At 49.6% G+C, this 12,668-nt stretch overlaps 1 protein-coding gene across 2 annotated transcripts; it reads left to right on the top strand.

Moving 5' to 3' along the window:
- Nucleotides 1-8,949: 8,949 nt before the first annotated feature.
- SNAPIN (SNAP associated protein) lies at nucleotides 8,950-12,637 on the top strand. Of its 2 annotated transcripts, XM_002810135.5 has the most exons (4): nucleotides 8,950-9,703; nucleotides 9,954-10,000; nucleotides 10,264-10,382; nucleotides 12,004-12,637. In XM_002810135.5, exons 1-4 carry the CDS (start codon nucleotides 9,561-9,563, stop codon nucleotides 12,103-12,105), a joined length of 411 nt encoding a protein of 136 aa, XP_002810181.1. In that variant the 5' UTR covers nucleotides 8,950-9,560; the 3' UTR covers nucleotides 12,106-12,637. The 2 variants fall into 2 exon arrangements, with proteins under 2 accessions (XP_002810181.1, XP_063583560.1); XM_063727490.1 differs by lacking the exon at nucleotides 9,954-10,000 and having other exon boundaries at nucleotides 10,214-10,382.
- The last annotated feature ends 31 nt before the right edge of the window (nucleotides 12,638-12,668 follow it).

Below are 12,668 nucleotides of genomic sequence, written 5' to 3'. Positions count from 1 at the left end.
TTCAAGAGGAAAGCCAGTTCAGACAACAGAGAAGAGAAAGGAGGTGGGGGAAAGGTAGACGGGAAAGATAAAAGAAGAAAGGCCCCTAATGTTTTCCTCAGCACTGCCAAGGCAGGACCTCACCCTCAACCTCTGACCCCTTTGTGATAAGCAGGAGTCCTGGGGTCTGGCCAGATAATTCACCCATGGGGGATGTGGGCAGATGGCAGCTCTCCAGAAGCACCAGTTAAGATAGCTTGAACCACAGACCTGACTACCTGCCCTAACCCCTCCCAGCTCCCACCTCTACTGCTGCCCCTCCAGTTCCCCCACTGAAGCATCGTAAGGCTCCCCAAACAGAGGTTTGACCTCCCAGAAAGCAGGATGAACCAGGAATATCCTCATCCCTATCCTTTGGAGCTCACAGAGGCCCAAAGAAGTCTGACTCTCAGGTCTTCCTCCCCAGTTAAAGGCATTGCCAGACACCATTCTGTGAACCCTCTCTCCCACAAGAAAGGCCTTCTTCTAAGCCCCACCCAGGCTCTACAGAGGGTGCAGGTTGCAGGTGGCCTCCAGGCAGAGGGCGCTATGTGTGCTGCCTGAGAGAGTATAGCGTGTTCCGCTGAGCTTCCACATGGGCGTACCCCAGAACCCACCTTGAGGTAGTCAGCAAGGAAAAGGCAGTTCAACCTAAGCATGGGGAGAACAGAGTCAGAAGGGTCTGAGAGGTAGGGAAGAGCCAGTGCTTCCAGGAGATGAGAAGAGACCTAAAGTCTAGAACAGAAAGGCTTGCAGGCACTGAAATCCTAAAAGCACCCAACTCATCACCCCAAGAAAACAAGCTGCTCCAGGATTCTGGCAGGGATGAGGATTGGCAGTGTGGATACAGCTGGGTTGGCAGGGTATCCTGACCACCAGCTTCCTGCCAAGTGTGTGTCTGTGCCAGTCAGCCTGTGGCAGACACAGCAGCAGGTGGCCCCAGCTCATGCGCAGTGGCCATGGGGAGTGAGATCCCTAGGTCTGACTCTTTGGGGGACATTAGCCCTGCCATGGGTGAATGGGGAGGAAGTCAATAGACTAAGATTATTTGGGGAACGTAGGGGCACCTGGTCCCATGCAGCCGATAAAACTAGAGGGGTACAGGATGTGAGTATTATGAAGTTTTTCCTAGTGGAGATATGGGAGGGAGCAGGGAGACAGACTGGAAGTGGCCTAGGTAGAAAGTCTGACCTAGGTGATTCTTGAGTTGAAGACAGGGAGAAAGTGAGTTGTTATTTCCTAGCCATTACTAACCAGTAGTGGCCGGGCACAGTGGCTCACACCTGTAATCCTACCACTTTGGGAGGCCAAGGAGGGAGGATCACTTGAGCCCAGGAGTTTGAGACCAGCCTGGTCAACATGGTGAAACCCCATCTCTACAAAAAATACACACACACACACACACACAAAAAAAATAGGTCAGTTGCTGTGGCTCACACCTATAATCCCAGCACTTTGGGAGGCCAAGGCAGGAGGAGCATCACCTGCAGTCAGGAGTTCAAGACCAGCCTGGTCAACATGGCAAAACCCCATCTCTATTTAAAAAATACAAAAATTAGCCGGGAGCAGTGGAAGGCGCCTATAATCCCAGCTACTGGGGAGGCTGAGGCACAGGAGAACTGCTTGAACCCGGGAGGTGGAGGTTGCAGTGAGCGAAGATTGCGCCATTGCACTCCAGCAGGGCAACAGAGCGAGACTCCATCTCAAAAAAAAAAAAGATTTTGGCCAGGCGCGGTGGCTCATGCTTGTAATTCCAGCATTTTGGGAGGCCAAGGTGGGTGGATCACTTGAGGCCGGGAATTCGAGACCAGCCTGGCCAACATGGTGAAACCCTGTCTCTACTAAAAATACAAAAAGTAGCCAGGCATGGGGGCAGGGGGCCTGTAATCCCAGCTACTCGGGAGGCTGAGGCAGGAGAATTGCTTGAACCCGGGAGGCGGAGGTTGCAGTGAGCCGAGATCACACCATTGCACTCCAGCCTGGGCAACAAGGGCAAAACTCCATCTCAAAACAAACAGACACATATACATACATACATATATATATATATATAGAAGCTGGGTGTGGTAGCATGTGCCTGTAGTCCCAGCTACTTGAGAGGCTAAAGTGGGAGGGTCACTGGAGCCCAAGAGGTCAAGGCTACAAGGCTATAGTGAGCTGTGATCACACCTCTGCAGTCCGACCTGGGTAACAGAGTGAGACTCTGTCTCAAAAAAAAAAAAAAAAAAAAAAAAAAAAAAAAAAAAACAAGCTGGGTGCAGTGGCTCATTCTTGTAATCCCAGCACTTTGGGAGGCCAAGGCAGGTGGATCACTTGAGGCCAGGAGTTTGAGACCAGCCTGGCCAACATGGTGAAACCCTGTCTCTGCTAAAAATACAAAAATTAGCCGGGCATGGGGGCAGGGGGCCTGTAATCCCAGCTACTCAGTAGGCTGAGGCAGGAGAATTGCTTGAACCAGGGAGGCAGAGGTTGCAGTGAGCTGAGATTGCACCACTGCACTCCAGCCTGGGCGACAGAGCAAGACTCTGTCTCAAAAAAAAAAAAAAAAAAAAAAAAAAGGAAACAAAAACACCCCAAAACAAACTAACCAGTAGAAAGTGAGATGTTTAGAGAGATGGTGGAAAGCTGTATAATACATCAAACTCAACCTGAGCTCCATTTTCTCTGCCCACCCAGGGCTGGCAGAGGCTGCAGTCATTGTGATGGATGCCAGGCAGTAAATATCTATACATCTGCTGCCTAAGTTGTAATGGCTGGCAGCCAGATTAACTGCACCAGATCATCATCCACACCTCCTGCTGAATGGAGATGCAGCTGCACCAGTCACCACAGCTGCTGAACCCAGGTGCTATACACCATGCCCAAGCTCAGCTGGGTCCCCAGCCCTAGCTGACCAGGCTGTGTGGCTGCAGGTCAGGGTGCCCCACCAAGCATCAGTCTGCTCATCTGTAAGCATCAAGTGAGAGTTCAGATGTAAAAATGATTGTAAAATATAAGTCCACTATCAGCTGGGCATGGTGGCTCATGCCCATAATCCCAGCATTTTGGGAGGCCAAGGCAGATGGATCACTTGAGGTCAGGAGTTCGAAACCAGCCTAGCTGACATGGTGAAACCCCATCTCTACTAAAAATACAAAAATTAGCCAGGTGTGGTGGCATGCGCCTGCAGTCCCAGCTACCTGGGAGGCTGAGGCAGGAGAATCACTTGAACCTGGGAGGCAGAGGTTGCAGTGAGCCGAGATCATGCAACTTCACACTGCACTCCAGCCTGGGTAACAGGAGAAATTCTGTCTCAAAAAAATTTTATATATATATATATATATATACACACACCCACACATATATATGTATATAAGTCCCATATAAATAGCTGTAAATCCCCATGCTGGACTATTGTGGGGAAGATAGAAACCCAACAGGCTCTCTGAGGCAGTCTGCAGAAAGTGGGCGTTGCTTGTGGAGAACCATAGGAGGCTGCTGCAGGAGGATCATGGTCTCTGAATTTTCCTGCACAACGTCTCACTAATTCTGCCCCTCCCTGTCCTCTCCTCCTCCCTTTCTCCTCATATCTCAGTAGGTACCCTCTGCCCTTTTATTGCTCATACTTTTCCTTTATGATGCAATTCCTCCTAAGAAAACCAAATACTTGGAACAGAAATGGGGAGGTTGGAAAACAAGACTCATTAGAGAAGCCGTCTGGGTGGTGGTCAGGCCTTGGAGGTGGGAACACCAACATTTCCCTGTGACTTGTGCCCAAGTGAATAAAATCGTACTTTAGATCTAGAGCTTCCTGTAGAGCAGACAAGTGAATTTTCCAGCTGTTGGACAACCAGGAAGAACCTTGAAGCTCTAAATTAATCCTTTTTGCCAGCTCTGTGAAAATGATTCTGAATCCTTTAAATATTTTTCCTTTGCCAGCTGGCACAATGTTTGTCAATAGAGGACGCTGGAGGAACATTTCAGGAGGAACCATTACTTCCTTGTTCTGAGGGTCCCGGAACATGACTTCAGGACTCATCTCCGGCAGTGCATAGCAGCCAGTAGTACCCAGTGGGCAGTAGCTTCAGGCTGTTTCATAAGGGAATGCTTCCTGTGAGCCACCTCCCATACACAGCTTTCCCAGGCACTCTAGAGGGTAGAAGTCCTGTAAGTTCTGGAAGGCAGATTTCTGGCACATTCCACCAACATGCCATCACAGCAACTTCTGAGTCATTCAGTGAGCCACAGCCATGCCCTTTTCTTTTTTTCTTTTTTTTTTGAGATGGGGTCTCACTCTGTTACCTAGACTGGAGCGCCATGGCTTGATCTCAGCTCACTGCAACCTCCACCTCCCAGGTTCAAGTGATTCTCCTGCCTCAGTCTCCCGAGTAGCTGGGCTTACAGGTGCTCACCACCACACTTGGCTAATTTTTGTATTTTTAATAGAGACAGGGTTTCACCACGTTGGCTAGGATGGTCTCGAACTCCTCACCTCAAGTGATCCACCCGCTTTAGCCTCCTAAAGTGCTGGGATTACAGGCATGAGCCACCACACCTGGCCTTTTTTTTTTTTTTTTTTTTTGGTGAAGCAGAGTCTCGCTCTGTCACTCAGGCTGAAGTGCAGTGGTGCCATCTTGGCTCAGTGCAACTTCTGCCTCCTGGGTTCAAGCGATTCTCCTGCCTTAGCCTCCCAAGTAGCTGGGATTACAGGCGTGTGCCACCACACCCGTATTTTTAGTAGAGACGGGGTTTTGCCATGTTGGCCAGGCTGGTCTCGAACTCCTGACCTCAAGTGATCCACCTGCCTCAGCCTCCCAAAGTGCTGGGATTACAAGCATGAGCCACTGCACCCGGCCAAGCCATGCCCTTTTCAACAATGTCTGGATCTCAGACCTGGTGGCTAGAGCTCTTCCCTATGTGCTCTAACTCTAGGAGTAACAGCTGCTCCTAACATCTGCTCTTCCTATGTGCTTTAGAGTTCTCTCTGCTTATTAGCCAATTCCTCATTACTCCAATCCCCCGTCATCAAATAGAGTTGATAATTCTTTACAGTAAGCTATCCCTGTTGATATTGTGTCATTTGTCTCTCTTCATTGGACCCTGATATACCAACAGCATGGTGGTTGTATGTGCAGTAGTTGGATGGGAAGGGGCGTTCTTAGGACCTACATCTTCAGTCTCTCTGGAAAAGCCAAGGCCAGGAGGAGGGCCACAGCTATATGATACAGGTGAAGGCAGGGAGGAAGGGGGTTGTGTGCTGAATACCTTGGGCCTAGAGTGTGATAAATGTTTAGAGAATGAAAAATTACACTAGCACTGGCCTTCAACCTATTATCAAACTTCAGGGATTCTTCAAGACCCTTGTCCAGTTTTCCTCACAAGTGTCCCAGGAACAAAGGACAGAGTCTAAAATTCCTTTCAGCACTACTTTTCTCTAAGCAGGGGTATTATGAAATCTGACTGGTATTTTAGAATGCAGACTGACCTGGAATATAGAGACTACAGGCAAGAAGATCAGTCAGGAGGCCTTTGCAATAGACCCCAGGAGAAATAAAGTTCAAGAAAAAGGAAAGCATAAAAACAAAACACATGCTTTTCCTCAGAGAACCAGCCTTTGACGTCAGATTACTAGATAACCATACTAAAAAAATTGTTGCTGCTGGGCAAGGTGGCTTATGCCTGTAATCCCAGCACTTTGGGAGGCCAAGGCAGGTGAATCACCTGAGGTCAGGAGTTTGAGACCAACCTGGCCAACATGGCGAAACCCCGTCTCTACTAAAAATACAAAAATTAGCCAGGCGTGGTGGCAGGCACCTGTAAGCCCAGCTACTCAGGAGGCTGAGGCAGGAGAATTGCTTGAACTCGGGAGGCAGAGGTTGCAATGAGCCGAGATCGCGCAACTGCACTCCAGCCTGGGCAACAAGAGTGAAACTCCATCTGCAAAAAAAAAAAAAAAAAAACAGGCATGGTGGCGGGCGCATGTAATCCCACCTACTCGGGAAGTTGAGGCTGGAGAATTGCTTGAACCCGGAGGTGGAGGTTGCAGTGAGACGAAATCGTACCCCTGCACTTCAGCCCAGGCAACAAAGCAAGACTCTATCTCAAAAAAAAAAAAAAAAAAAAAAAATTGTTGTTTATCTGAAATTCAAATTTACCTGGTGTCCCAAGTGTTTTGTTTATTCTGTTTGCTAAATCTGGCAATAGGGAGTATTTAAAGAATTGAAGAGGCACCTGAAAGGACAGTGGCCTAACACAAGGGCTTCTTGTGCAAACAGTGGGCCATCAACCTCCAAGGCCTTTTCCCAGCCCAGGTCAACACCTGTTCTCTCTTTCCAGTACAAGCCTCAGAGATTTCAACACTTTTCCATTCCTCTTCAACACTGTCACTACTCTCTCCCCTGGGCTTCCTTTTCCCAAGGCCCGACTGTGAAGCAGGTTGCAGTTGCCTTGCCACTTACTCCCAAAATAAGCTCCTAGCCTCTCGCAAGAGCTTTACCTCTAATCACCAGAGAGGAAGATGCAGGGACACAAACGTAATCAACGACAAAAAGTGTATAGGTGGTTTTTGGGGGGTGTGTGTGTGTGTGTGTGTGTGTGTGTGTGTGTGTGTGTGTGTTTGAGACAGAGTCTTGCTCTTTCACCCAGGCTGGAGTGCAGTGGCATGATCACAGCTCACTGCAATCTCTACCTCCCAGGCTCAAGCGATCATCCCACCTCTTGAGTAGCTGGAACTACAGGTGTGTGCCACCATGCCCAGTTATTTTTTTTTATTAATTTTTTTGTAGAGATGGGAGTCTCCCTATATTGCACAGGCTGGTCTTGAACTCCTGGCTTCAAGCAATCCTCCCGCCTCAGCCTCCCAAAGTGCTGGGATTACAGGCATGAGCCACCCCACCCAGTGTAAGTGTATAAGGTTTTAAAAGTTATCACAGTTGGGGCTGGGCTTGGTGGCTCACACCTGTAATCCCAACACTTTGGGAGGCCGAGGTGGGAGGACTGCTTGATCCAGGAGTTAAAGACCAGCCTGAGCAACATAGGGAGGCCTCGTCTCTACAAAAAATAAAAAATAAAAAAAGTTATCACAGTTGGGGTCTTAGGTTTAGAGCTGCTGACCACCAAATCTCACAGTGATTCAAATGCCTTATCTTCCTTTATTACTGAAGATGAAGCTCAAGGCTGAACGTTCTGGTGCCCATTTATCACTATGGATGCCTTTGCCTGTCCTCCAGGAGCATTTCTGCTCATACATCCTTCCCCATGGCCTAGGGAATTGGGAGCCACTGGAACACATTAGAGCCTAGGAGACAGATGTAAATTGTCTGGAAAACCATGAAAAACCAAACTGAACTAAACTAAGGAATCATTGTCTTCATAATTCTCAGGGAAAAAGAAAACCATGGAAAAAGAAAATCATTGAGGCCAGGAGTTCGAGAACAGCCTGGGCAACATAGGGAGACCCTGTCTCTACCAAAAAAAATTTACAAAATTAGCCAGGCATGGGGGCAGGTGACTGTAGTTCCAGTTACTTAGGAGGCTGAGGCAGGAGGATGGCTCGAGCCCAGAAGTTTGAGGTTACAGTGAGCTACGATAACATCACTGCACTCCAGCCTCAGCCAACAGAGTGAGACCTTGTCTCTAAAAATGAAAGGAAAAAGAAGTGAACTAAGGAAACTTTAAAATTTATTTTTATGGCCGGGCGCGGTGGCTCACGCCTGTAATCCTAGCACTTTGGGAGGCCGAGGAGGGTGGATCACGAGGTCAGGAGATCCAGACCATCCCAGCTAACATGGTGAAACCCTGTCTCTACTAAAAATACAAAAAATTAGCCGGGCGTGGTAGCGGGCGCCTGTAGTCCCAGTTACTCGGGAGGCTGAGGCAGGAGAATGGCATGAACCCGGGAGGCGGAGCTTGCAGTGAGCGAGATTGCGCCACTGCTCTCCAGCCTGGGTGACAGGGCGAGACTCGGTCTCAAAAAAAAAAAAATTTATTTTTATTTTTTGAGACAGGGTCTCGCCCTGTCACCCAGGCTGAAGTGCATGCAGTGCCACGATCTTGGCTCACTGTAGCCTCAACTTCCTAGGCTCAAGGTCCTCCTACTTCAGCCCCCCAAGTAGTGGGGACCACAGCTGTGAGCCACCATGCCTAGCTAATTTTTTTTTTTTTTTTTTGAGATGGAGTCTCGCTCTGTTGCCCAGGCTGGAGTGCAGTGGCGTGATCTCGGCTCACTGCAAGCTCTGCCTCCTGGGTTCACGCCATTCTCCTGCCTCAGCCTCCCGAGTAGCTGGGACTACAGGCGTCCGCCACCGCACCCAGCTAATTTTTTGTATTTTTAGTAGAGACGGGGTTTCACCATGGTCTCGATCTCCTGACCTCGTGATCCACCCGCCTCGGCCTCCCAAAGTGCTGGGATTACAGGCGGGAGCCACCGCGCCCGGCCGCCTGGCTAATTTTTTATTTCCTGTAGAGACAGAGTCTCACTCGGTTTGTTGCCCAGACTGATCTCGAACTCCTGGGCTCAGGTGATCCTCCCGCCTCAGCCTCCCAAAGTGCTGGGATTACAGGAGTGAGCCACCATGCCCCGCCTGCATGTTTATATTATTCAGCCTTAACAAGGAATGAAATTCGGATACATGCAGTTTTGTACATATTTAATGCCATTAAAAATATACTCTTTAGAAACAGACCAGGCGTGGTGGCTCACGTCTGTAATCCCAGCAATTTAGGAGGCTGAGGTGGGAGGATCACCTGAGCCCAGGAGTTCGAGACCAGTCTGGGCAACAAACATAGTGAGACCTCTTCTCTACAGAAAATAAAAAATTAGTCAGGCATGGTGGCTAACACCTGTGGTCCCTGCTACTTGGGAGGCTGAAGCAGGAGGACCTCTTGACCCCAGGAGGTGAAGGCTACAGTAAGCCAAGATCGCGGCACTGCACTCCAGCCTAGGCAACAGAGAGAAACCTTGTCTTAAAAACAACCAACCACAATAAACTCTTTAGAAATAGAAAACGATACTATGAATATAATGTGGCTTTCTCATAAACTGTTTTTGTTTTTGGTTTGTTTTCGTTTGGTTTGGGTTGCTTCTTTTTTTTTTTTTTTGAGGCGGAGTCTCTCTGTTGCCCAGACTGGAGTGCAGTGGCGCAATCTCGGCTCACAGCAACCTCCGCCTCCCGGGTTTAAGCGGTTCTCCTGCCTCAGCCTCCCGAGTAGCTGGGTGCCCGCCACCATGCCCGGCTATCTCATAAAGTTAACATGGGAAGGCTATGGACAACTTAAGTTATTCGCGTTTATTTTCAGCTTTAGAGAAAACAAAAAGTATCCACTCCAAAAACTGGTTCCTTTCTACAACCTGACCTTTGGAGATTTTCAAGACCAGCCACAAGGCCTCTACTCCTATGGCCTCGCCCTCCTCCCCGCCCGGCTCGCTCCAAACTCCATTTCCCAGAAACCCCAGCGTCTTGGTGGAGACAGCATTTCCCGGGCGCCCCCTCGCGGGGCAGTGCGGCGCGGCTCCGGTTCCCGGCGGCCCTCGCGGCAGGTTCCGGGCGTCAGGATAGTTCGTGATGGCGGGGGCTGGTTCCGCCGCTGTGTCGGGGGCAGGGACCCCGGTGGCGGGGCCCACAGGCCGCGACCTCTTCGCCGAAGGATTGCTGGAGTTCCTGCGACCCGCTGTGCAGCAGCTCGACTCTCACGTGCACGCCGTCAGGTGTCCGAGAGGGAAGTTGGGGGCGGGGCCTGTCTCTCTGGCTTTGTAGGGGCGGGGCCAAGAAAGTGTTCTGGCTGGGAGTGGGCATAAATTTAGGAAACTGATTCGAGGCGGGGAGGACAGGCGGAAGGCCGCAGGTGGAGGGTTCGGCGGAGGCCGGCTTCTCTCAGTACTTGGTAAATACGTAGGGGAGTTCGTTTCCTGAGCTCCAGTAACTGCCTGACCTTGTAGGCCTTGTACCTCTTTGCAGAGAGAGCCAGGTAGAGCTCCGGGAACAAATTGACAACCTAGCCACAGGTGAGTGAGCATCCCTGTGTACCCGGAATCCTTCAGCCCACTTTCAGGACCTTAGGTTTTTGCCAACCCCTGGGCTGAATTTCTGTCACTTGTTTCCAGGGCATCAGGGCTGCCAAAGGACTCCTCCTTTCAGGGATGTCTTAAATCTCTAATGGCTGTGGCCCGTTTGGGTGCAAGTGTTTTCCATCCCATTACCAGCCTGCTTTCCCTCAGAACAACAGATGAACCGTTAGCTCTTAGCTGCACCTTACTTCCATCCCCAGAACTGTGCCGCATAAATGAGGATCAGAAGGTGGCCCTGGATCTTGACCCCTATGTTAAGAAACTACTTAATGCCCGGCGACGCGTTGTCTTGGTTAACAACATTCTACAAAATGCTCAGGTAAAAGAATATCATACCAACAGTGATTCTTTGCCCTTTTTTGTAAGTCCTCAACACAGTGAAAGCCACTGTAATTTTAAAACTCTTTGGGGAAAGGGAAATTCACTTCTCCCAGTACTTGAAAAATTCGTCTTATTCTCAGTATTCAGTTGCTGCCATTTACATTCTTGTGTGTGTGTGTGACCGTCTCCCTCTGTCACCCAGGCTGGAGTGCGGTGGCTCAATCTCAGCTCACTGCAACCTCCGCCTCCTGGTCTCCAGCCATTCTGCCTCCGCCTCCCGAGTAGCTAGGACTACAAGCGTGCACAACGCCCAGCTAATTTTTGTATTTTTTTCTAGAAGTAGGGTTTTGCCATGTTGCCCAGGCTGGTCTGGAACTCCTGGGCTCAAGTGAGCTTCCCACTTCCCACCTTGGCCACCCGAAGTGCTGGGACTACAGGAGTGAGCCACCACACCTGGCTGTTTATTTTTATGAGACAAGATCTGTCACCCAGGATGGAGTGCAGTGGCATGATAACGGCTCACTGCAGCCTCTACCTCCCAGGCTCAAGCGATCCATCCACCTCAGTCTCCCGAGTAGCTGGGACTACAGGCATGCACCACCATGTCCAGCTAATTTTTGTATTTTTTCTAGAGACAGGATTTCGCCATATTACCCAGGCTGGTCCCAAACTCCTGCATGCAAGTGATCCACCTGCCTGGGCCTCCCAAAACGCTGGGATTACAGGCGTGAGCCACTGCACCCGGCCTGCCTGGCCATTTTTTTTTTTTTTTTTTTTTTTTAAATAAAAAGACAGGATCGGCTGGGCAAGGTGGCTCTTGCCTGTAATCCCAGCAGTTTGGGAGGCCAAGGCGGGTGGGTCACCTGAGGTTGGGAGTTGGAGACCAGCCTGACCAACATAGAGAAACCCCATCTCTACTAAAAATACAAAATTAGCTGGGCATGGTAGCGCATGCCTGTAATCCCACCTACTTGGGAGGCTGAGACAGAAGAATCACTTGAGCCCGGGGGACGGAGGTTGCAGTGAGCTGAGATCGCACCATTGCACTTCAGCCTGGGCAACAAGAGCAAAACTCCGTCTCAGAAAAAAAAGACAGGATATCACTATGGTGCCCAGGCTGGTCTCAAACTGGGCTCAAGTGATCTTCCTGCCACTTCCTCCTAAAGTGCTGGGATAGGCATGAGCACCATGCCTGGCCTACATTCTTTTTTTTTTTTTTTGAGACGGAGTTCTCCCTCTGTCACCCAGGCTGGAGTGCAGTGGTGCAATCTCATTTCCCTGCAACCTCCACCTCCCGGTTTCAAGCGATTCTCTTGCCTCAGATTACAACCGCCTGCCACCATGTCCAGCTAATTTTTTTGTAGTTTTTAGTAGAGACGGGTTTTACCATGTTGGTCAGGCTGGTCTTGAACTCCTGACCTCAGGTAATCCACCCACCTCAGCCTCCCAAAGTGCTGGGATTACAGGTGTGAGCCACCACGCCCAGCCTACATTCTTATATATACTTTAGAAGACTGACTTTGAGGTAGACCAAGCCCGGTATTTTTCAGCACCTAGTTCACTTACACTCTAGTCTTTCACAGCGGTTATTAAGATTCCAAACCTTCCTTGTCTTGTAGGAACGACTGAGGCGGCTAAACCACAGTGTTGCCAAGGAAACAGCCCGCAGGAGAGCAATGCTGGATTCGGGAATTTACCCCCCTGGCTCCCCAAGCAAATAACAGATGAGCCTATGGACTCAATAGCACAAGTACTGTTTCCCAGCTGCCTTGTTTCAACAGACATGCAAAGATCCTAGGAGATAGTCCCCGTAGACCTTCAGACACTAAAAAGGGAGCCGTACAGTTTGTTTGAAGCACTTCGTCTTACCCATTTATGTAGGGGCCCCAGGAAACCTACACACAGCCTGAATGAGGTTCCCAAGGACTTACATTAATTATGGCTCTTGCTTCCTTCCACAAATGAGCTGAGGCCTCTACTTTTTTTTTTTTAAGCTGCATACTTGAGGCTTACCTTCTTCAGGCCTAGTTAACCAGAGGGGCTTCCTTTGTATGTTACATGCCTGGTTACATGGGCCTGGGCAGCACGTCCTCTACCTGTGACTTCTCATTTTCCTGTTTACACTGGGGATTTGGAGAGGGCAGGCAAAGTCAAAGTGAATGACCTCTGTCCACTCACTTTTTTATTGCACTGGCTTGAATACAATAGCAGTGTTGATAGAATCATTTTATTCAATAAATACTTAAAACGATATTCTAGTTTACTCTGGTATATGGAAAGGTTC

Source organism: Pongo abelii, chromosome 1 (assembly GCF_028885655.2).
Source record: "Pongo abelii isolate AG06213 chromosome 1, NHGRI_mPonAbe1-v2.0_pri, whole genome shotgun sequence".
NCBI classification, from domain to species: domain Eukaryota; kingdom Metazoa; phylum Chordata; class Mammalia; order Primates; family Hominidae; genus Pongo; species Pongo abelii.
This window is presented reverse-complemented; position numbering and strand designations above follow the sequence as displayed.